Source organism: Felis catus, chromosome E1 (assembly GCF_018350175.1).
Source record: "Felis catus isolate Fca126 chromosome E1, F.catus_Fca126_mat1.0, whole genome shotgun sequence".
NCBI lineage: Eukaryota > Metazoa > Chordata > Mammalia > Carnivora > Felidae > Felis > Felis catus.
In genome coordinates this window covers 26,216,183-26,239,296 of record NC_058381.1, presented here as the reverse complement: position 1 = coordinate 26,239,296, position 23,114 = coordinate 26,216,183, and the positions used below count along the sequence as shown (strand labels likewise).

The 23,114-nt window shown below is 51.7% G+C and overlaps 1 protein-coding gene across 4 annotated transcripts in view; it reads right to left on the bottom strand.

The window, feature by feature from the left end:
• The window catches only part of TBX4 (T-box transcription factor 4), a 41,540-nt gene extending 22,572 nt beyond the window's left edge, over positions 1-18,968 (bottom strand). For 2 of the 4 annotated variants that reach the window (XM_023243833.2, XM_023243832.2), the window contains exons 1-5: positions 18,819-18,968; positions 14,778-14,978; positions 13,865-13,959; positions 5,682-5,801; positions 4,247-4,394 (exon numbers count right to left, since the gene is read on the bottom strand). In XM_023243833.2, the coding sequence (XP_023099601.2) occupies positions 4,247-4,394; positions 5,682-5,801; positions 13,865-13,959; positions 14,778-14,975 (561 nt within the window). In that variant the 5' untranslated portion in view covers positions 14,976-14,978; positions 18,819-18,968. The remainder of the gene's footprint in view (positions 1-4,246; positions 4,395-5,681; positions 5,802-13,864; positions 13,960-14,777; positions 14,979-18,818) is intronic. The other 2 variants (XM_023243831.2, XR_006589499.1) reach the window with 1 other exon arrangement.
• Between the last annotated feature and the right edge of the window lie 4,146 nt (positions 18,969-23,114).

Below are 23,114 nucleotides of genomic sequence, written 5' to 3'. Positions count from 1 at the left end.
ATCACACAGATATACTTGACACACGTGTAAAATGATATATGTAGAAATTTAATTAAAAGTGCAAAAATAGGGGAGCCTGGGTGGTTCAGTTAGTTGAGCATCTGACTTCGGCTCAGGTCATGATCTCGACATTTGTGGGTTCGAGCCCTGTGTAGGGCTCTGTGCTGACAGCTCAGAGCCTGGAACCTGCTTCAGATTCTGTGTCTCCCTCTCTCTCTCTGCCACTTCCCCGATTGCACTTTGTCTCTCTACCTCTCTAAAATAAATAATAAACATAAGAAAATTTAAAGATACGTAGATAAAAGAGCAAAAATAGGCATCTTAATTTCTTCAGTAAGGGCTGGCTACATAATTTATGAAAGAAATGCGCACTGAAATTCTATGCAGCTGTTAAAAAAAGGAAAAAGGAAGCTCTATATGAACGGAATGATCTCCATTTTATACTGTTTACAACGCAAGGTGCAAAAAGTGTTTATAGTATGCTACCTTTTGTGTACAAAAGAAAGGATTTGAGATTCTGTATTTTGCTTGTATATGCAAAAAGAAATGCCACAAAGAAATTAGGAACAATGGTTATGGGTGGCAGGGATTGAAAGAAACTGGGCGGATAGGGAGCCAAGAGGAGAAAAATGGTTCATTACAGACATTTTTATTCATTCATTGATTGATTTTTAAGCCATGTGACTGTATTTCCTACGCAGAAATAAACTTGATAAATAAGTATAAAACTCTTAGTGTGGTAAGTACTAGGACAGAAAGGTGCGTGGCACTCTGAGAGCCAGAGTGGGGACCCTGAACCATCTCTCTGAAGAGGTGGCATTTGAGCTTGGATCCCAAGGCTCAGGAGTAACTAACTAGGTGAAGAGCCATGTGGCCAGAGGAGAAAGTAGCATACAGAGGGGACAAGTGCATGTGCCACTTTGTGACCAAGAAGCTGCAGCCCACACCCCAGCCTGGAGCTAACTCGGCCTCTGGAACCATTAGACTTTCTGTGTCAGAAATCATTTGCTGGTCTTCCTCCTCAGCAATCTGGGAGTCCTGGGACATAAGAGGTGGTGAAGGCCATTCCTTCTCTCTCTCTCTCTCTCTCTCTCTCTCTCTCTCTCTCTCTGTCACACACACAACACACACACACACACACACACACACACACACACACACACACACCACTGCAGCCATCGGCTCCCTGCCTCCAGATCAGGAGAAAAGTAAGTCCCAGCCATCTCCATGTGCTGCTGCAGGATGCAGGCCCTGTCTCAGTGAAGCCTGCCTCAACTTTCTGAAGCAGCTTCTCTTTCCATTTCATGGTTACCTGGCCCAGGACCCTGCTGTGGATGGAAGGGGATGGCAGGTAGGCAGCAAGGGACAGGCAGTCTCTACAGCCAGCAGAACAGAAGTGGAACTGAATCGGGCCCTAAGGCAGCAGCTCAGTCCTAGCCCCCAGTCCCCAGGATCCTTTCTGTCCCTGCTTGCGCTTACTCCCAGAAACCGGTCATCATCCCTGAACCTGCCCCAGGAAGGAACAGAGGCCTTCCTTGACTACAGCAAAAGCCCACAAAGAGTTTTCTAGTCAGAACCCTGTGCCAAAACATGTGGCCATGTGGTCTGAGGGGTCCCTGTTCCCTGTATGTAGGACAGGCTGCCAAGCCCAAGCTCTCCCCGGGAACCTAGGCTGCAAAATCTCAGTTAAAATCCCTGAGATACTATGAGACCTGAGGGAAAAGTCCAAAGCTCATTTGGCTGAGAAAGGTCCTCAACACCTAGGAGATTTTAGGGAAAACTGAAACTGGAGGAGAGCAGCACAAAATGAAGGGCTTGTTTGGGGCAAATTCATAGTATATGAGATGGCTCTTTCCCAGGTGCCTGCACTGAGAAGCCAAACAGGGTGATGAAGGGCTCAGCACTCCCACTGGTGCAGGCCAATGAGCAGAAAGCCATGGTCCACGTGGCTTATCTAGGAATATTTAGCTCATCTCCACAGCCCTCGCCTGCACGATCAGAAGCTGTTCCCTCTCCAGTGATGCTCCAAATAGCTGAAGATATGCCAGCTCAAGCCTTGGGTGCAGAAAGACAGGTGGACAAGCCAAAAGAAATGCTGGACTGGGAAGAGAAGGTGTGGGTTCAAGCACGGCTCCTTTACTCCCAGCCCCTGAAACAATCACATCATCCCTGAGTCCTGCCACTGTATGCAGGGTGCTATGACCAATAAGCTGCCTGTGCTGGGTAGGTGCGGGAATGGGGAGAAGGAAGATGCTCTGCATCCCAATCCTCTGGAGAAAGCTGCATTTGTGTCAGGAGTATCCCTATTGCCAAGGAGACATGAGTTCTTGGCAGGCACGGCAAGTGTAGCCAGGGGCAACCCCCATGTCACTAGCTCATCAAGCAGCCCAACTTGCTCAGACTCAAGACCATATGCAGGATTATTGCAAACCCTTCATGGACTCCAGTAGAGCCACCAAGGAGGCAAGCCAGGCTGGGAAAATCTACTGCTGGGCTATGAAAGCCTCTCTCCCACTTTAAAAAGCCCAGATTTTCAACCACTTGAGTCCCACCCCTGCCACTTTCTGCTGGGGTGGCAGGGGTGGGGGTAAAGGTAGAAGAGTCATCTGAGGCACCCCTGCAGTTGGGAACCATGATAGCAAGCTGTGCATCTGAAATTCTCACCAGAACTTTGATGCCTGGGTACTTTTGGCCACTCACCGAAACATCTAGCTCTTGCCAAGCTCTGTGCTCCCCCCAGTGGTCTGTCCCATGGGGTCCACATGCACATTTGGGGGCAGAGACCTGCCCGCCAGCTAAAGCTCCCCAACTCCCAGCACAGAGGCTTTCACTAACCTTTCCAGGTTAGTGTCATGGCCTGGGCAAGCAGAGGAGGCCAGGTAGGGGTCAACTGGGAGCAAAGTCTTGGCCAGGATAGTGCCCAGTAAGACCCAGAAGGCCCTTCTGCCCCTCGATTAAAAGGGCAGTGGGTGCTTGGCCAACCCTTCCCATTAGATCAGTGGCTTATCTCTGCCCCCATGAGAGGTTGGGGCTGCACATTTCTGCCACCCCTCGCCCACAGCATCAGCCTGCCTTGCATGGGAAAGCCTGTGCTGCTCGCAAGATGGAAAACTCAGGGGTTAATTACATTAATTAAGTATTCTCCTACTTGCTTGTTTATAGATCACCAACTGAGAAAAAAACTAAACAGACTCTGAGAAAATTAGAACTAAGAGCTGCCTGTCAGTTATATACCAATCAATCAGAAATGACCCATTGCTGGCATTTTCCATGAGGAACTATGATTCACAGAATTCTGATTTGCATACAACTCCCCAGAAATAGAATTTAGATATTAAAAAAAAGGCACATTCCTGCACACCCCTCACCCTTGCTTCCCCTACCACCATCCACACTCTGAATGTTACATGTATGGCCTGGGCAACTGCATCTAGCAGCCTCTACCGCACCCATGCTCCACCCCACCCCATCCTGTACTTCCAGGGTACCGATGGGGAATGGATAAGGGCAGGGCCTGTGCCCTGGCAGATAATACCAGGTCCTCAGGCTTCAGTTTACCACACACTTGAGCTAAAAATTTCCACATAAAACGCTTTTTGTGGGCCTGCCAGAATCAGATGGGGAAAGAATGAGCCTCAGCAGCCCGGATGGGGCGTCAGCAGCAGCATCCCTGGGGCTTCAGAGTCTCTCTGGCAAGAACCAGGTCCGAGGCAAGGCCAGGAAGGAGCTGCCATCCGAGCCAGAGTGAGGCCTTCCCTTCCAGAGGGCAGGGGCTGCCAGGCCAGGCAGACGGCATACTCCAGAGAGAGGCTTTGGAACTCATAGTGACTCTTTCCCAAGAAAGTTAACTTGCCTTATGCTCCAGCAAGGCCAAATTTGGGGAACCTGAAGCTGAAAGATTTGATCCAGCATCACTGTCCTTGTCATAGCTGCCATATTTAGAGCCTCCCATGTGCAAGGTGCCTCATGCATATTCTCTCAGTTAATTCTCGAAACCACAAAAGGTTTCTAGATAAGGAAACTAAGGCTCAAAAACTTGCCCAAAGTTACCCAGTTAGCAAGTGGGAGGGGAAGGATGTACATCAAAGGGACTCAGACTCTGGGCTCCTTCCTCCAACTGGCCCGGCAAGTGCCAAAGCCTGGAGCTGGATCCCCAGAGTGGATTCTCTAGAGCTCCATCCCTACCTAGCCCACCCCCAGCACTGCTCAAGGACTGGCTCTCAAGGCCAGGCAGTCTCTTTCTTACATGACCGAAGGGGTCCAGGTGGTTGTTTGTGAGTTTCAGCTTCTGGAAAGAGACTAGCTGCCGCATCCAGTGGGCCCCGGTGGCAGGAGAATCGGGGTGGACATAGAGCCTTCCTGGCATGGCGGGCTCAGCCTTCCCGGCCACCATCCTGCCAACAGAACAGATGATTACAGCAGTTGATTACTCTGGGGTCTGGAAAAGCCCAGATTCCCTGTCCCCTGTTAGAGCAAATCCCCACAGACTTGAGGGGGAAAGAAATCACTGCTAGTCTTATACTCTCAATTTCGGACTTTGTGAGTAGGAGTGTGGGTCAAAGGAGAGAGTGCTGAGGAGGAGGAGCAATTATGAACCTCTTTTATTTTACTGCAGTAGAAAAAGAAAGGGAGGGTACAGACAAATGTGATTATTTACTTCAAAGAATGGGGCTAATCACAAATATATTGTGGGGCGATTTAGGCACCTCTGTGTATGTATTACAGTTACAACTTTAAAATGTTATAAATTATATTATTTGGAGGGAGCTTCTCAGAAGACCTAGACAACTTTCAAACTGCTTGTCCCCAAAAGAGTACTCACCCCCAAGGAAATTAATTGGTAAACCTCCCCTCAGCCAGAGCCTGCTCTGAATGATAATCCAACCCAAAGAGAGAAGAAATAGAAACATGGCCCTTGGCAAGACCTGGTCACCAAATCCAGCCTCCTCAGCCAGGTCTCTGCTGGCCCCACTACCAGCCTACTGTGAAGCCCACATCCTGGCTAGCTACTAATTCAGTCAATCCCTCTTTCTCCTTGAGTGCTGTTCTGGGCTCTGGGGGTAGACAGGGTACTAAGAAGGTGACCTTAGGAAAAGTAGCCTAGTGTTTACTTACCCAGCCCCTGTTTTGCCTTACAGCCCACTTGTTCCCCCCAGCCTCTTGCCAGAGGGTCCCATCATCCAACCATCAGGCAGCTGCCACTCACTCTGAATCGACAGCTTAAAGGGAGGGCTCATAGCCAGACAATGAGGAACTAAGTGGAAGAGCAGCAGAGAGATGTCATTGGATGTCTAACCATCCAATATCAAAGTCCCTCAAGCAAACAGCTCCCATCCTCCTCCCCAGTGCAGCACTACCAGAGCCTAAATTCATCCAGTGTTCGTGTTCATCTGTCATCCCACAGCGTAGTCACCAATCTTGTTTGCCCATGGCTGTAGGGAGAGAACAGCCTCGAAATCCACTAAACACTCAAACCCTGCAGCTCACTTTCAGCTGTAGTGGGTGTGCAGACATTGGCCGACCCTGCAGCCTCTGCAGGCTCAGCTCCCAAGACTGTGGATCTGGGCAATCATATGAACTAACTGTTGAGTCCCTGGACCAAACATCAGGTGCAGATGGGTGTGGTGAGTGGACAGAGCAGTTCAGAGAAGGCAGGTGATGTGAGGGTCCCAGGTTCTTACCATTTGTTGTCACAGAACTTGTAGCGGTGGTCATCCGCAGGGACGATGTCAATCAGCAGGATGTACTTGGTCTTAGGGTTCATGCCTGTGACTTTTACCTTGTAGCTGGGAAACATCCTCCTAGGGGAAGCCAAGGTGTGAGGCAGAGGCATAGACAGAGCATCAAGAGAGATGCCACCCAGGGGGGAGGGAACAGAAGGTCTTAAGAGACACCGGCCCTGATCAGAATTGTGTGACCTTGCCTCAGCCTCCCCTTACACAAGGGAAAGTTTGCACTAGCCGTTCTCTCTGGGTCCAGGTAGCTTCATCTGGTCTGCATGCCTAGAAAGAGGGTTTACATGGCTTCCCCAATGCAATTCCCTCTCCCCAACAATCCCCTAATATTTAGGGCAACTGGTTGTAAGCAGCTAAAGCATAGAAAGTTCCAGGATCATGAGAGAGGATGTCAACACCAACCTGGCTGCTTAATTTCCCTCCTGCCCTTTGCCAGTCCCTACACAGCTAAAGTTCTGGGCTGCCATTACAGGGGGTCAGAGCAAAAGACTTCAAAGCCCTGTCGGTTGCTTCTGTAATCAATGGGGTATCTCCTCTGGGCCTTGTCTCTGTGGAAACCCTCAGGCCTGGAACCAACTCACAGAAAAACAAGAAAGTGTTGCTAGGTCTTTGGATTCTTTTGGTGTGTTTAGCAGAGGTGTTTAGCCATGTGAAGACCTTGCCTGGGCTTGTGTATACTAACTGGGTACCAGGTGAAGTCAGTTCAGGAGCCTCATGGAGAAAAGCATGGATTCTAGAACCACTCTGCCATGGTCCACCAGCCTGGCCCACGCCTGACAAGTTTTGAGGCATTAGGCAACTTGCTTGGATCTCATTCTCTGTGCCTTGGTTTCCTTATCTCTAAAATGGGGATATTACTACCTATCTCATAGGTTGGTCTGTGGATTAACTGAGTCCATTTGTGACTATTACCACTGACGCCCACTGCATTCCTCCCTCCTCAAACCAGTGGATGACTTACCTCTGTGAAAAAGGACTCACCAAAAAACCAGGAAGTTTTCCAGTTTCTACAGCTCATGCTAAGACTATCCAGGACCCTGAGGCTCAGTGAATATTCTAGAGACAGGCTTCCCCAGACCCCTCAACACACACACAGGTACAATAGCATATACACATACCTGCAGGGGCAGAGTTCTGCCCCTTAGTCATCAAGTCCCTGACACTGGACTTCTCCAGAGGGAGCAGACAGAACTTTACCACAATCCTCCTCAGACACCCCCACCCCCTCCTAGCTGATCTCCCACAAAGATGTTTCCCCAAGAGAGAGGCAGGATCCAAACCTAACTGAAGACACTAAGAACATCAGGAACCAAATCCCCTGAGTTGGGAAAGTTCCCAACCAGTCCATTGAAGGAAAGCCTCACTAAGAGACCATAAGGGGAACCTCAAGAGAAGCTGTCCTAGACACCTCAGACCCCCGTTTTGTCAACATGGGTACCAGTTTACCAGGGTTTCCAGAAGGGATCAAGGCCTTTACAAGCAGGCAGAACCTACAGCAAGCCCAGGCCAGGACCCTGAGGTGGAAGGTTCAGTTCCACCCCTGGCCCAGCCCCAGCCTGTTCACCCTCTCTCTTGCAGGAGGCAAGGCCCGGGAGAGCACTGCAATGGGCCAGGGATGTGGGAGGTATGTGGCCATGTGTACGCTCAAGGGCACGTACTTGAGTACACGGTGGAGTGCGCATGTGTGCATGTGTGCGTGCCTGGAGGGAGGAGGGAAGTTCTAGCTGCAAGTCTAGGGACTTATAAACCGTGTGGAAGAATTTGTCTCAGATGTCAATTGAAAGCATTTTCAAATGTCCACCCCACCCCCTCTCCAGGAATGGGGGAAGTGAGAGGGCTCAGGAACACAATCCTGCCTGCTGCTTACCAGCCCCTGCCCAGCCTGGGGGCACAGCTGGAGCCTGCACCACCTTCTTTCCTGGCCCAGCCTGTCCCCTGATAGGCCTAAAGCTGAAGCAGGGAAGGCATCAGCTGCCTCACTTCCCCTGCTCCCCGGGGAAAGGCCAAGAATCCTGTCCCCTCCAGGTCACCATTTTGTAACTGCTACAGGAACTGCCACAAAATGGGGCAGCCCTGGTTGCCCTTGGGGCTGACCTGGCACCAGTGCCCTGAGCTTAGTCTGTTTCTCCTGTAATCACTCCAGGTGGCAACAGCAGAAGGCAGACATGGCTTCCCCCCAGGCCAGTATCCACAAAGGGGTCCAGGAAAAAATGTCCCGCTGCCACTTTGACAGTCTTCATAACCTAGGCTGAGAGGGGGATGAAGACCCTGTCCTTCCCCTTCTCCTACTCCTTACTACACTTCATCTCAGCAGCTCAGGAAGCCAGGCTAAGATCCACTAAATGCTTTTTAGAAGGCCTGTAAGTAGCCTGTGCTCAGCTCCCCAAGGCACGGAGCTGGTGTCCTAGGATTTGGCTTCACCCAGAAGCTGACTAAAGACTGGATTCCTGACCGAAAACACCCTCAGGGAGGTTTTGCCAAGAGTTGGGGCAGGGAAGGAAGGTATCTCCTAGCTTCTGTCCCCCCTGCCTACCAATCCCCCCCTTCCTAGGGCAGCTGCCCTTAGAAGCAGGGGCGGGGGATGGGATATCTGGTCTGAAAGGGGACGCTGCTCCAGGCTGAACTACTCAGGCTCAGTGAACTCCACTGCTTTCATGAGAACCTGTATCGGCTTCTCTGTCAGGGTCCAGTTTGGTGACTGCTTCTGAGAACACGGGCCCTGGGGACGCTAGGCACTCTCACTGCCCCACCTAGGGGGCTCCAGTGGGATGAAGGGCACACCCTGTGGGGAAAAGGCTGAGTGCCAAGGGGAAGTGTATGTTCCACCCACCCCAGAAGCCTCCTGCCACAGCTGAAGGCATCTGCCCTTGCCCTAAAGTTGAAGCCCCAGGCGCAGCATGGGACCATTCACCAGGTGGGCATGACTCCTGCCACAGAGGCCAGGCTAGGTCTGGGAGCTGTGCCATCCTCTCTGCTGACTCTACACTATAAAGACCCTCTCTACTGAAACAGATGAAAAGGATGGGGTGAGATCAAGTTGTTTCTTTGGCTTAGGACGTAAAATGTACCTGAAAACCAACATCAGTGGGGGAAATGAACACCTGGGGGAGCGGGCAGGAAAGGAGGGAAGGACTCTGAGCCGCCAGTGTCCCACTCTGCCCCGCCGCCAGCGCTGGCCTGGCCGGAATCCCTGGCTCGCCCGCCCCGGACACCTCGCGGCCCCCAAGCCCCGCGCGGTCGAGCCTTCGCCCCACCCTCTCCCTGCGCCCCGCGAGCCTCCGGTCCGCGCGCCTGACGCCCCCTCGGGGCTCCTGGACCCCCAGACAGAGGGGCGCTCCTGGCACACGCGGAAACGGCTCCGCCGGGGAATAAACAAGCCGCCCGCCCCGCCGGCCCGGGAGGAGATGAAAGCCGGGGGTTTCTCCTCTGATCACGAAACAGGCTCTGAAAGGATGCGGGCTGGAGCCTTTATCTACTTCATACTCGGAAATGGTTTTAGAATGAACTGCTAAGATAAGCTTCCTTGGACGTTTCTTCGTGTGGGAGGCCTGCGGGGCACGGGGCAAGGATTCGGGACCTTGTGATTTTGGCAACAACCCCTCAAGTGCTCGCTGGTTGCTGAGTGGAGACTCGCAAGTTCAGCTGGTCTCAGAGAGCGGCGGGGGCTCCCGGCTCTCCGGCCAAAGCGATCGCCAAATTCCTGGCCCGACCTACTAGTCTCCCACCAATCCCGAATGGGGGTGCAGGGAGTCAGCAGGACGTAGGAAACCAGCCAGATTCTCTCCACTTGGCCGGACCCCCAAGTCCCCAACCCGGTTGCAGCCTGACTTTCTGTGAGGGCCTGGAAACCCCAGGAGCAGCTAGATGTGCCTTCCCTTAAACTAGACACAAAACCAAATAGAAGGGGTGAGAAGTCTGGAGAGGGGCTTCGAGGGGGGAGAGGAATGGTGGGGAATGGGAGGGCACACAAGAGGATTCTGCTGTGTTTCTTTATCTAGGTGGTGATTTGTACTAGTGTATTCATTTTGTGGAAGTGTATAGAGATGTACAATTAAGATTTGCTCACTTATGCAGGCAAGTTCCACTTCAATAAAATTGACACTGAAAATTATACATGTATATATCATATGTGTGTGTCTATACACACATGTATATACATACACCAGCCGTGGATCCCAGAGTCGGAAAGAAACCGGCTGCAGGCAAAGGACAGGGGTCCCCAGAAAACCCCACCATTCTTTCTATCCCTAGTGTCTGGGACTCTTGAGAGGGATTTCTGGGTATGTTGGGAAGAGGCTAAGGCCCGTCCACCAAGGCTGAGTTTGCTGGAGGGGTGGGGGCTGCGTTGCTGGTGCTGCCTGTAGGGAGACTAAACCTTCTAGAGCCAAATGATTTCTGAGAGCAATGGCAAAGCTTTGTAATTTAGTCCCAATTTTCTCTCTCTCTCTAACACGCACACAATTTTCTAATTCACTCAAAGCATTTTTAAGAAATATTTTCCCTGAGGTCGGGGGAGGGGGGGTGGCAAGAGTGAGGGTATATGGAATGGATGCTGTTTTGGAAGATCAGTTGCTTCTCAGATTTTTTAAAAGACACTTCCTTCTGATAGACTTTTGCTTTCAGAAAATACTTTAGAAAGAGATCAAAGGACTCTCTCCCCAACCCACTTTCCCAGTGTCTTCAACCCTTACTTGTCTTATCACCCACGCCACTGGGCTCTGACGCTCTGTATACAGAGCAAGGGCAATTGGCTTTGAAGCCCCGGATTAAGCCGGGCCAAATCCTTGCCTCAGAATAACAAACAATACAGGTTCAACAGGAGTTCTCATCGGTAGCTCATTTTTCAAACGCAAATTCACTGTCACTAACACAAGCAACATTGAACTCAACAGGCTATGAAGGCTGATAGTGGAGATTTATCTGGTGGCAAAACCATGACCTAGGAGTAGAGCAGTCAAACGGTTAGGAAATTTTCATTTTTGGGAGGTTTATATTTAAATTTTTGTGGAGCTCACTTTTATCTATGTTTGGGAGAAAATGCAGTTTCTCACATCTTTCAAGCTTGGCAGGGATGTGAAGGAGGTAGACAGAGGAGGGGTCTGGTCTCTGCAGTAAACAGCCTTCTGGGTGCAGAGGCCCCTGAAAGGGACAGAAACTGGCTGGGAGGATTCTGGCCTCGTTTTACACCTGACATCAGGGGTTACTGAGCATTCAGAAATTGATGTCTCCCAATGTGATTGGCATTTTAATCCCCAGATCAAATGGTTTGAGAATCCGAAGTCACTATCCAATGAAGGGGACTATCCTCTACTTTGGCCTTCAGACCTTCAGACCTTCAAGAGCTTATAGGCAAGAGGCTTGTGACTCAAAGACTCAAACTAGCTTGAGAAACATTGTTCCCCTTGTTTGGGACCTGCCTCTCCCTCAGCCAGATAGCAAGTATCATGCCTCTAACCAACCAGGGGGGTCTCTAGGGCAGAGCAACAACCCCATATTGGAGGGCCCTGTATCTAAGGGGAATTTCTCAAAGTTGGGTTTTTTTTCTGGGGGTAGAGTATCATCTGCTTGGCTTGTGTGGACCTGGCAGCTGCTTAATTTTGCTTCTATCTATAAGAGCCAAGTGCCTTCCCTTCTCTGGGGTCAGGCTTATGTTCCCTCAGTTTGCCAGCAGTCTAGGAATCTGCGATTCCAGGTTCAGGACAAGGGTTCAGGCCGTCTGCTGAGAAATGCAGGTGTTCCAGGAAGGGTGCCGGTAGAGACACAAAGAAGAGAACTGGGACTCCACAGGATGTTGAAGAACCACAAAGCAAACCCAAGCAAAGCAAGCTGCCTCCTGTGGAAGGGAGGCGGTGAAGGGGGAGGGGGCCACTGGGATCAGAACTGAGAATGTGGTCTCCAAAGTTAGTGAGCAGCAACGCAGGAGGAAAGAGGGTCTGTGAGAACCATGGGGAGGGGCGACGAGGCTAGTGACTTTCTTAAGGACTAGGCCTGGTGCAAGAATAACTTTCTGCCAGAGAAATGAAAGGCCAAGACCGTGATGAAACCATAAGTGGTCAACCTCATCACAGCCATTTAAAAATTATTGTCATCATTCCCTGAGGCGCATCTCTAAGTCTCCACTAGGATCAGGCACAGACATCCGCCTGAAGCTGGTCACCTCTGGAGGTGTGTGTGTGTGTGTGTGTGTGTGTGTGTGTGTGTGTGTTGGGGGAGGGAGGGAGGGAGGGAGGAGGACCCATACTGATGCAGGAAACCCCACTGAGGAGAATCACAAATGTCTTTTGTTTAAAACGGCAGAGGCCAGGCAAACCCGAAGAACATGCAGACTATTTATTTTTGAAAGACAAGAATATTTCTGCTGCCTAAAAAGGGAAATTCTGGATCTTTCTCTTTCTTCTTTCCATCCCTCCACCCCAGCAGTTCCAATAAATAAATTCCCTCTCTTCATACCTATAATCCAGTCAGCAATTTACCATACGCAGCTCACGTGACCCCCATTTGAGTCTCACAGTAACTAAGAAAAGAAGAATGGCAGGTAAGTCTACAGTCACCAGCTCTGTTTACCCCAGCACCATTGAGCCACGGGAATTGTAGAAACCTGCCCAAGGGCACTCAGCTAGGAAGAGGCAAGGCTTGAGGGCCACTGTCTTCAGGACTATTCCAAGTGGCACCCTCTACCAGGTTTCCCTAATGCATCCTCCTTCCCCAGCCCCCAAATGCAGCAAATTCAGGCCCTGACATCCCCATGCTCCTTCCCCTGATAGAGGCTCCAGGTGGCCTTACCACCTACCAGGGAGCCTGACCAAGTGCCCAGAACTTACCCCCAGCAAAACAAAGGAAACCTCGCAAGGTCTGCCAGTGAGCAGACAAGAAGGACCACAGCACCCCTTCACTACACACTGCAAAAACTACCAGCTTTTTGCTTCTTTTCAACAGCTCACCGTTCTCTAAGCAGTTCAGCAGAGTTCTCTAAGAAGAAGAAAACTGCTGAGTGGGTGTCAGACATTTCTCTAATTACAATTAATTTTGGCTCATATGTATGGCATGCTCATATGTGCCAGGAGCTAGGCTAAGTGCTTTACATACAACTGTATGTATTATTTTGCAGAGGGGGATGCGGAGAGGGCAGATACCCTGAAGCACCTTGCCTGAGGGTTGCACAGATGGAAGCAGCTGAGTGGAACTGGAAGCCACTGTGGTCTGACTACCCATCCTTGGCTCTTGAGGCTTCGCCATCTTATTTCTTCGAAAACCCAATTATGGGCCCACAGACATTTTTACACCTACCCTGTCCCCCAGGGACTAGAATCAGATGTGAGTAAGTGGGGAGAGGGCAGTTCCTACACCTGAACTTTCCAGCTTCTCTGTCTGTAGCAATCCCCCTACACTGATAACCACTGGCCTTGCCATTCGCGCCCCACCTGAGACTCCTGGCCCCGCTGGCCCCAACGAATCTCTCATCTTGCCCGGTCTGCATCTCCCTCCTTTCCCCTTCTCCTTGAGACTCTCTCCCACAGACACCAGCACATTTTAAAGATGTTTCCACTTTATAAATCATCATCTCTGACAACCACCCGAGAGTTGCTCCCCAAACAACACACACGCAGGGCCCAACGGTGCCTTCCCCTTGGCTGAGGTGGGGGGGCTGGCAATAGACGAGCAGCACCCCGAGGGATGAGAGGTTTCCTGGTTGCCACTGCCAGGAAAAGTTATGGAAGTAGGAAAACATGGTCCAGTCCCCTTCCTCCATCTGTTGAGGGTCATCTCCGGGTCCCCAATCAATGCAATCCTGAGAAACCAGGCAGGTCCCCAAAAGGAAGAGGACAAAGCAGCCCCCCTGGGGGCCAATAGTGCAGGGACTGGGACCTCCGGAGTCGCGATCCTTATTGCATTTTATTTGCATAGCGCTACCCCTCCCATCCTTCCAAGTCTGGAGGCTCCCTGGAGGAGATGGATCCTCCGGTGAAGTTCTGCGGCCCAGTCAAAAGCCGGCTAAGACCGGAGTGGCGAAAGGAACTCCTGGCGCTCCTTTGGCAGGAGCCCGAGAGGACTGTCAAGGGAGCTCCTGGGGGATTCCCATCGCTCCCACCAGTCATCCCCATCCCCTAAATAAATGTCCCAGCGCTGACCTGCCCGCCTTGGTGATGATCATTTCGGTGCCCGCTTCGTGGAACTTCTTCCAGAGCTCCTTCTCATGCAGGCCCACCTTGATGTTCTCGATGGTCTAGGGATGAGACGGAAGGGGTCGGCCTGAGCCACGGCTCCATGCGAAGCCCACAGAATGGAGAACACAGGCCCAAGGAACTGTGCAGAGTCCTGCCAGCCCCCGAAGCCCGTGCCTCAAGATTTCGTTTCATAAAATTATCCTGTACCACTGGTGAATTTTTCAAAATTTAATCAGTAGCTGAAACCCTCTCCTTCGGAGCTGCACCTATAGATGGTCCGCAAAGGACACATGCTGACCGTGCCAGGGTAGATGACACACTACACAAACATAAACACTCCACGTGGCGGGACACAGCCACAGGCTTGCGGACACACAGACACAGGAGGGACAAACGCCCCTGCGGCCAGACTCGCGCACCCTCAGACTCTACGCAGACCCACGCAGGCCGAGGGTGCGCACAGACGGATTCCTTTCATTTTGATCATCAGATTGTCAGTGTGACCCTCTCAGCGACGTCCCCGCGGCGGCTCCCGCTCGCACACGACCGGGATCTGTTCTTCCCTCCCGATGCCAGGCTTTCTTTCGCCCACGCCCTCTCAGCGTCGTCGGAGCCGGACACTTGGCCCGGGCTCGCCCCGCTGCCACAAGGGTCCCCTCCCCAGCCTGTCCCCTAGTAGCCCCAAGGGAGCGAAGCAGAAGAGGGACGAAAGGCAAAGAGCGGGAGCCCTGCCCAGCGGAGCAGAACGCGCAGTCCAGGACGCAGCCAGGTCCCCCGGGAAGCGAGTCTTGTCCTCAGTGGGGCGGACTGGCAGACGCAGGCTGCCCTGCAGACAGACCGACGCCCGACCTCTGCCCGACGGCCAGCGCGGCCCTACCTGCTCGGCGGCGGCAGCGGCGGCGGCGGCGTCGGCGCCTGGGCCCGGGGGGCTGCCGAGCGCGGCTCCGCTGAGGCCCGGCGCGGCCAGCGCGGGCTCGGGGTTGTTGGCGGCGTTGGAAGCGCTGGCCTCGCCGAGCGCCGAGCCCGGGGCCCGGAAGGCCTCCTCGCTCTCCGACAGGCCCTTATCCTGCAGCATCTCCTGCGGGCACAGCACACACCGAGTCACATGCCCAGGTCCACACTCGCCAGAGGCCCAGCAGCTCGCTCCAGCCCAGCCAGGGGACTTCGGGGCCGGGCGGGAAGGTCGCCCTGGCGCACGTGGACACCGCCCCCTTCTGAGCTGGGGGAGGGAGAAAATGCGGAGGGCAGGACCGTTGCCTCCACCGTCTGGGGTCTGGACTTGGGAGGGTCTGTGTGCGGTTCAAGGTCTGCCTGCCTCTGGGTGTGGGGCTGTGTGATGAGCAGGTCTGGGGGAAGGACCGCCCTCTCGGCATTGCCCCAGCTGCACCCCCAGTCCCTCCCTCCTGCTGGGCGCCAGGGGAGCCTGAGGCCTGGGTCTCTCTTCGAAGTTTCCTAATAATTGGGGTCCAGGCTCACTCTTGGCCCAGGGCAGCCAGGACAGGAAACCAGGAGGCAGGCAGGGCCTAGGCTCCTGGGGCTCCACACCTGCAGAAAGGGCCTAGGGTTGGGCAGTTCCTCAGGCTCCTGCTCACCCATCTGCCCTCACCCACTCCCTTAGACAGCAGTCAGGTAGAGCCTCCCTGAGCCAAAGGCTTTCACTCCTGCACATTCCCACTCCCACAGACACCCTGTGTGTCATTCACACAGGTACACACTTCACACCCAGACACAAGCACCCACACAGAGTCTTCTAGTCACTCAAGCAGCCACACTGTCCCAGGGCAGCTCTGATTTAGGCCCTGAATTCAGCCAGGGGCCCCCCAGCCTTGCCCATATATTCACATTCGCTGGCTCCCTCAGTCCAAAGGGTTCTGCTTTGGGGCAAAGGATCCAGACCCTTCCCAGCTAAGGACCAGGCCAGTTGGGTGGGTCCAGTTCACAGACACAACCTAGTCCTGCCCACCCCACCCCGCCCCCCTCCCCAGCACAGCTATCCTTCCCCAAGAGTCTAGAACTATCCACCAGGCTGTCCAAGGCTGCAGAACCTGCTTTTCCTGCCTCCATCATGGATGTAACCCTGCATTATATCTGCTTCTTTCCACCTCCCTGCTCTTCTCCCTTCTTTTGGGTCTGGTGCGGCTTTCCATGTGCCTGGCTGCCTCTCTTGTGGAAGAGTGTTCCCCCTTCCTCCTGTCTTCTTTCTGTTCTCTCCTGGATCTCCCTGAGCATCCCAAGGCCCAGGCCTCTGGCCATCCTGCCTACTGGTTTCCCCATCCCAGGTCCTAGACATCAGCTCCCAGGGCCTCACAAAGTAAACAAGCCAAGTGCAACAGAGGGAGATAAAAAAGGGGCCTGGGCCAGTAGGGCTGGGAAAAGCCCATAAAGATAAAGCTGACAGCCCTCCCAGTCCTTGGTCCACAGGCAGCAGGAAACAAGTCTTGCCCGGCATGGCCAGCCCCAGTACCGGCCTTGGGCCACGTGCTGGTTCCAGCGGAGCCTAGGAAACCCAGAGCCCCCAGGCAAGGGGACATTGCGCGACCAGGGTAGTTGCACGCCCTGGCCCAAGACGCTGGTCCGGACTGTATCTGGGGTCAGAGGGATGGGCGCGGGCCATCGGCTGGTCACAAGCGCGGCAGACCACGGGGGCAGGAAGACGCGCCGCCTGGCGCGATGCTGTTTTGGCCACCGGGTCCTCTACGGAGCACTTGTCGCACCCGGAGCCGTGCAGGGCCGCCTTCTGGCTCATGCCCGGCACTCTCAGTCCCGGGCACCAAGCACGTCCGCGGCCGGCATCCACGGACGCGGGTCCCACCGCTCCCACCTGGGACGAGGGCAGCGTGGTGCTCTCCTTCCACTCCGCGGGCTTCACCTCTTCCTTTTCTCTCAGCCGCGGAGACACATCTCGACATCGCGACAGCTGGCCCTCGCCCTCGATGGGGCTCCCCCCTAATTTCCTTTCCTTCCCTCTGGACTGGCCCAGACTGGCCGTCCCCTTGGTTCCCCTCGGACCCCGAGCCCCGGCGCACTGTACAGCCGCGTTCCACATCAGCCCGAGCCCGAGGGCCGCAGTCCATCGCGCTCGCCCCTCTCGCGGACCCCTTCGCGGACGCGCCGGCCGGCTCGGCGCGCTTTCGCTCCGTCCGTCGCTTTCAACCAACTCGCTTTCTAAGGAGAACAGCATTTTTCTCTTTACTCTAAGTTACTGGTGATATTTTTCTTGCACTGGGGAAATTAACATTTTGTATTATTTTAAATATTTTAGTTATCTCTATTATGAGAGCAGTATTCGGGTCAGCTCGATAGCATTAAAAATATCACATAAATTATTAGAACCTTTTATTTTTAACAGTGTATATTTAATGTTAATTCATCATTATTAAATATGTTGTTGCTCTCTGGTCCCTGCTCCATCATTCTAGGGCTTCCTGGTACATTAGTGACACAGTTACTAATATCTAGGTAATTACTAAATATAGTATTCCAGCAGGTCATGTTAATCTATTGTTATTTTAATTTTTATTCCGTACCCCTAAAATGCTTCTGTTGCTGGCTCCTCAGTCTCTGTACTTTGTCACAGTTTCAATAACTTATTATTTACCATAACTTGTAATATCATTGTTCTCAATATAGACGTTAGTTTTCTTCACATCCTTATAATACGTGTTGTTATTTTATCATTATTTGTTTTGTTAGAGTTGTTCACAATACTCCAGGTATTCTTCATCACATCGTTACAATATCTTGTTACTTTGTCATTATTTGTAACATTACAATCTTAATTCGCTGGTTATTTTTCATCACATCATTACTCCTTGTTACTTTGTCATAATTTGTGATATTGCTGTAGTTCTTAATACTCTGATTATTTTTCATCACATTGGTACCATACTTCTTATTACTCTACCATTATTTATAATGTTGCTGGGACTATTAATATGTTGGTCATAAATTGTCATATTATTTCAGCAATTCTTGTTGCTGTCTTTGTTTATATTAGCATTGCTCTAAAGATTTTGGTTAATATTTATTATAATAATTCATAATAGTATCAATAATAAATTATATATAATACTCCATCAATACTACTAATATTAGTATTTCCCTTAATAGTGTTTTTAATTGTTTACCCTTTTCCTACAGTTTTATCATTTGTTACTATTTCCTATAATATCACTATTGATTTTATTTTATTTTATTTTTACTATTGATTTTAATACAATGGTTCTTATCACATTGTTCCTATATTTGGAGTTACTTTGTCTATGATCCTTTTAAGTTTGTGATTACAATTTTCGCTTGGTTCTGAAAGTGACTATTATTTTACTGTTGTTTTGAAGTGTGAGTGCTGTATTAGTTTTCCACTTAGCCCTGTTTCTTTGGTAATTGCTCACATTCTGATACTTCCTGATCATTGATAATTATTTATATACAATGCTCCTTGCTTTAATTTTGACGAGCCCGTTGCATCAAAGGCTCTGAAGTCCAGGGTTCCGATCACACATTTCTTCATCGATATCGCCCCAAGCACCCGGGCCCTCTTCCTTGGCCTTTCTTATATTCTGCAAACACCAGTTTCAAGACCAGCGTTCCTCTAGTCGCAGCTTAACCATGTTCTTTTGGCTCTGGCGCTGTTGTTTCTTTGCCCTTGGGTCCCTAGACCCAATTCATCCTGTTACTCGGTGGAGATGAGGGCTCGCGCCCCAAACCGCTGGAAGTAGGGCCGAGGCGGCAGCCTGATCTGAAGCACATCGCGGCACCATCCTGCAGCCTTGCCTTTCCCTGAGGTTCTTACCCCCGTCCCATTACTCGCCTCTTTCCCAGTTCACTCTCCTCAACCCTGCAGCCTAACGCTGGGCTCGGGGTGGCCCCTATCCCGCACGCCCTGCTCACCCCCATCCCCGCCGGAACCCACACTCACCCTAACTGCGCTGCAGCATGCGGAGGCGCCTGCGGCCCGAGGTTCACTGCAGGCTCGGGTCCGAGTGGCACAGGACGGCCTGGGCACCGACTCGGGGCCGCTGGGTCAGTGTCCCGTTGCCCGCCGCGCCCTCGGGGCCCGACACATCCTGACTCTGGAGCGGGCCCTTGATCTCCGAGGCTGCACTTTGGGGCCTCAGCTCCCTCCTCCTTCCTCCCTCCCTCCGGGGCCGCCACCCCCCTGCGCTGACGTCGCCGCTGTCAATCAGTCTGCGCCCGCCGCCCCCCGGGGAGGGGGGCTCTAGGGTCCCTTGGCTCCGCGGCCCCAGGACCCCGAGCCCCGAGCTGGCCGCGCGCTCCCCCACCGCGTGGCTCGGTGCCCTCCCTGCGGCCCTCGGCCCGGCAGGCCTGGCTGGGACAGGGATCCCCGCATGGTTTAGATTAGAGGGGCGGGAAGAGGCAGAGCGGCCTGGCGGTGCCGCACGGCTCGCACGGAGACTCGACAACCAGGACCGAACGCCCGGAGCCGCAGCGCGGCCCGCACACTGGGGCGCGGCCCGGCCCGGCCTGGTCGGGCCGGGGGCCCACTTGCAGACAGCCGCCCTCCGCCGAGCCCCAGGCCGCGGGCTCCGCGCCCGCACACCCCGCGGTCCGAGACCCGCTCCCAACGGTGCACGCAGCGGCTCGGTAAGCCCACGTCCCGGGAGGCAGGCGCACAGCGCCCCACAGCCCCGCACTCGTCCACAGACCATGCCCCTCACACATTCTCACACCTACGCGCTCCGGCCCGCGCGCTCCTGCTCCCGGGCTCTGGGCGCGGGCGCGACGGCCAGGGCGCGGCCCCTCTGCTCACCGGCCCCTGCTTGTCCCGGCCTGGCGGACAGCGGCCGCCGGACCCGGCCTGGCGCGCCTCGGAGTCGGCCCGCGGAGGTCACGGGTGAGGGCAGGCCCTTCGCTCAGGCGGGGAGGAGGCCGGGCCGCCAGGCCTGAGCGGCGGTAGCGGGGAAGTGCCGGGCCGGCTTCTGAATCCGAGCCGAGGCCCAGGCTTCAAGGTGCCAGGGCTTGGCAGAGTCTCTGGGCGAAACTGCAGCGGTGAGGGCCAAGACTCCGCCAGCAGCCTCAAGATCCCAGAAAGCTGACGAGGAAGCCCAATCCCTGCCCCAGTCTAGGAAGCTGAGACCACTGCACTGGGAGCTACCCGGCCTCTGTGCCTCAGAAAGTCAGAAAGTGAGGCCCCCTCACTGCCTAGACCTCCCTGACCAACCTCTGACTCTCCACTCCCTCTGTCTCCACTTACCTCTATTTCTTCATGTCTGTCTGTACCTCTCCACAGGACCCTTGAACTCCACAGGCAGACAGAGCCATGTGGACCCCAGTCCATGCCCAAGCCTCACAGCCTGTTACATGCCCAGAATACTGAGGCAAGGCTAGGTCTGCCCACCTATCCCAAAGGGCCCGGAGTCCCCTGTCAATAGAATTCCCAAATTAGCTCCTTGCTCCTCAGTATGGGCTGCATCGTTTCCTCCACTGGTGCCCCCAATAGTTCCAATCAGCTTCTGTTCCTATCCAGATTTTTACCTCAAAATCAGATGGAAGGAAATAGGACAGGGAAATTCCTTCCTTGGATGGATCTGTCCCTTTTCTAATGCTAGGAAATGGAAAGCCAACATCAATGCCTCTCCCACTACCCTGCACTCAAAGGAGGAGGCAAAATACCAACTCAGAAAAGCCAGCTGCTGCTGTCAGGAGCCTGGGAACCCATCTCCACAATGGGCTCACTGCTCAAGAATCCCTATCACCCTTAGCAATACCAGATTCCACTACCCCATCTTCCCTGCACAATTTGTCTGATGGAATCCTGAACCAGGAAGGGGAAGTAAGGTCTAAGGGATGGAGAAGCTTAATCTTCCTCCAATCCTGCCTTCTTCTGGAGTGGAGAAAGGAAAGTCCCTGGTGTTTCAGAGATGCCTGGGGAGTCATGTTTCCTGTGTTAGGGAGGACTGGATGACATGTCTCAGCTTCTGCTCCCAAGCCCCCTCCCATGCCCTCTCCAACAACCTGTAGGGAAATCCCTTGCAAATAAATAGTGTACAGACTAACCAACCAACTACTGTATGGAATGGTGAACAGGGAGGGCAGTGAATCACCAGATACCATGGGAAGACTACATTTAGACCAGACTCTGGAAAGAATTTGTTGACAATCATTGGAGGAAGTTCATAATGAGACCATCTAGTGTTGCTCTTTAAAGAAACTAGAATGGAGACTTTCTGTAAGTGCAAGTCTTTCTGGAGATACTCCAAATCAGTACCAACTAGTTCATGATGACATGGAAAAATGAGATATGCAAGGGACAGGCAAGGTTTTGGCAATGAAAAGGAAGGGGCAAACCAGCCAGCAAGTAAGAGAGAAAGGGAGGTTTTGTATACACATTCCCCATTAGTAGAATGGAATTCTTTCTTTCACTGATTAACACATACATTTCTTTTTAACGTTTTGACATCTTTGAAATTTTGACATCTTAGAATCAAAGTTATTTAATTCCTTGTAGTGTTGTAGTTTAATTGGTATTTTTTTTCCTTCTTAGTAGTACATAAAATAATAGGAAATGGGCTGATAAATGGCCTATGGGAGGAAAGAAAAAGACCAGTGTTTTTGTTTTTATTCTTCCAAAATGGATTTGAGGAATTCAAAGTATAAAAATTCTCCTCAACTAGCTAAGCAAATAGTTGACCATAACCAAGCATCTATCACACTGGCTTGGGTTGGCTGAGGGGAAACCCTCAGGTTTGGTGTCAGGCTCACCGTGGTTTTGAAACCTGGCTCATCATTTAGCAACTGTGTGACCTTGGGCATGTCTCTTAACACTTAAATAAAATGGAGATAATCACATGGACCCACTAGCTTATTGTGAACTTTGGCTAAGTTAATGCATATAAATTCCTGACATGTGGTAGGATAGCTAGCTAATATGTTAGTTCCCAAGTATTTCTAAAATTTCTTTTATCCCACTTCTTTTCCAAAAAGGCTTGAGGTGGTTTATAACCAAAATAAGCTAATAAAAATACAAGGATAAAGGTGAACTAGGATCAAGGAGAAAGAATACATGCTATCACTAAGCGTTGACAAAGTTGCTATAATTGAGAACAAAATCTGGCTTATCAGCAGCAGGGCAAAAGGTAGTTCTCCATTTCAGAAATGTGGAAACAGTATGTTTTTGGTGAAGGGTGGGGAACAAACTTTCTCCTGGCCCTAAATTTTAAAGTAGTTTCTTTTGTCAACTTTTATTCTTATGTCTGTATAGTGTCTTGCTATTTACGAAGTGGTTTCACAACTACTATCTCATCAGATGCTGTATTAATTCCATTTTATCTCCATTTTATGGATTCATTCATCCAAAGTCCATACGATGCTTACCATGTAAGTAAGTGCTCACTATGTGTCAGACACATAAAAAGGAAAGGCCAACTAATTGGTAAGTTTATTAGTTCTATTAGTTAGTCAACTGATTGGCTAACCAATTACTAACTGCAAATTCACTAATGAATAACCTGCAAACTTACTAATTAATCAATCCCAAGGGGAGCAGGGGCTGCAGGATAAACCTGAGAATCCCAGTCAGTGCAGTAACGTGGCTTATCCAGAGGGGAGGGGAGCCTTGTTGAGGATGACTACTTCAGCTGGCTCCACAGTGTGGTGGAAAGCAAATTACAATTAAAAAATTTTTAAAAAAAGAAAAGAAAAGAAAAGAAAAGAAAAGAAAAGCTTTTGGAGTATTTAGTAAATACCAATGTCAAGACCCACCCCAGACCCACTGAGTCAGAATCTTTGAGGATAGGATCAAAGCTGAAAATCACTGCTGTATGTCAATCATGGAAATCCTGTTCCCTGCTTTCCTAGTCTCTCTTGTAGCTAGCAGTGGGCACATGATCCAATGTTGGCCAATGAGGCCTGGGCAGAAGACTGGCAAGACGAAGGTTGGGAAGGAATTTTTTGCTTTCTGGATGAAGGGGAAAACATAATCTTTTCTCCTGTAGATGAGATCCTTGGCATTCTCACTCTCTAGAGACCCTGATGCAAGGATGAAGGCCAATACGCTAAGGATATCAGAACAAAAAGAAAGAGCCTGGGTTCCTGATGGCATCACTGAGCCAGTAGACCAGTGTCAAACTGCTTCTTATAACGTGAGAAAAATAAACCCTATTTCTTTGCATCGTTGTTAGTCTGGGTCTCTGTTACTTACAGCCAAATTCACTCCAGAGACATGTGTAAAGGTCCCAGCTCAGTGTTGAGTGAG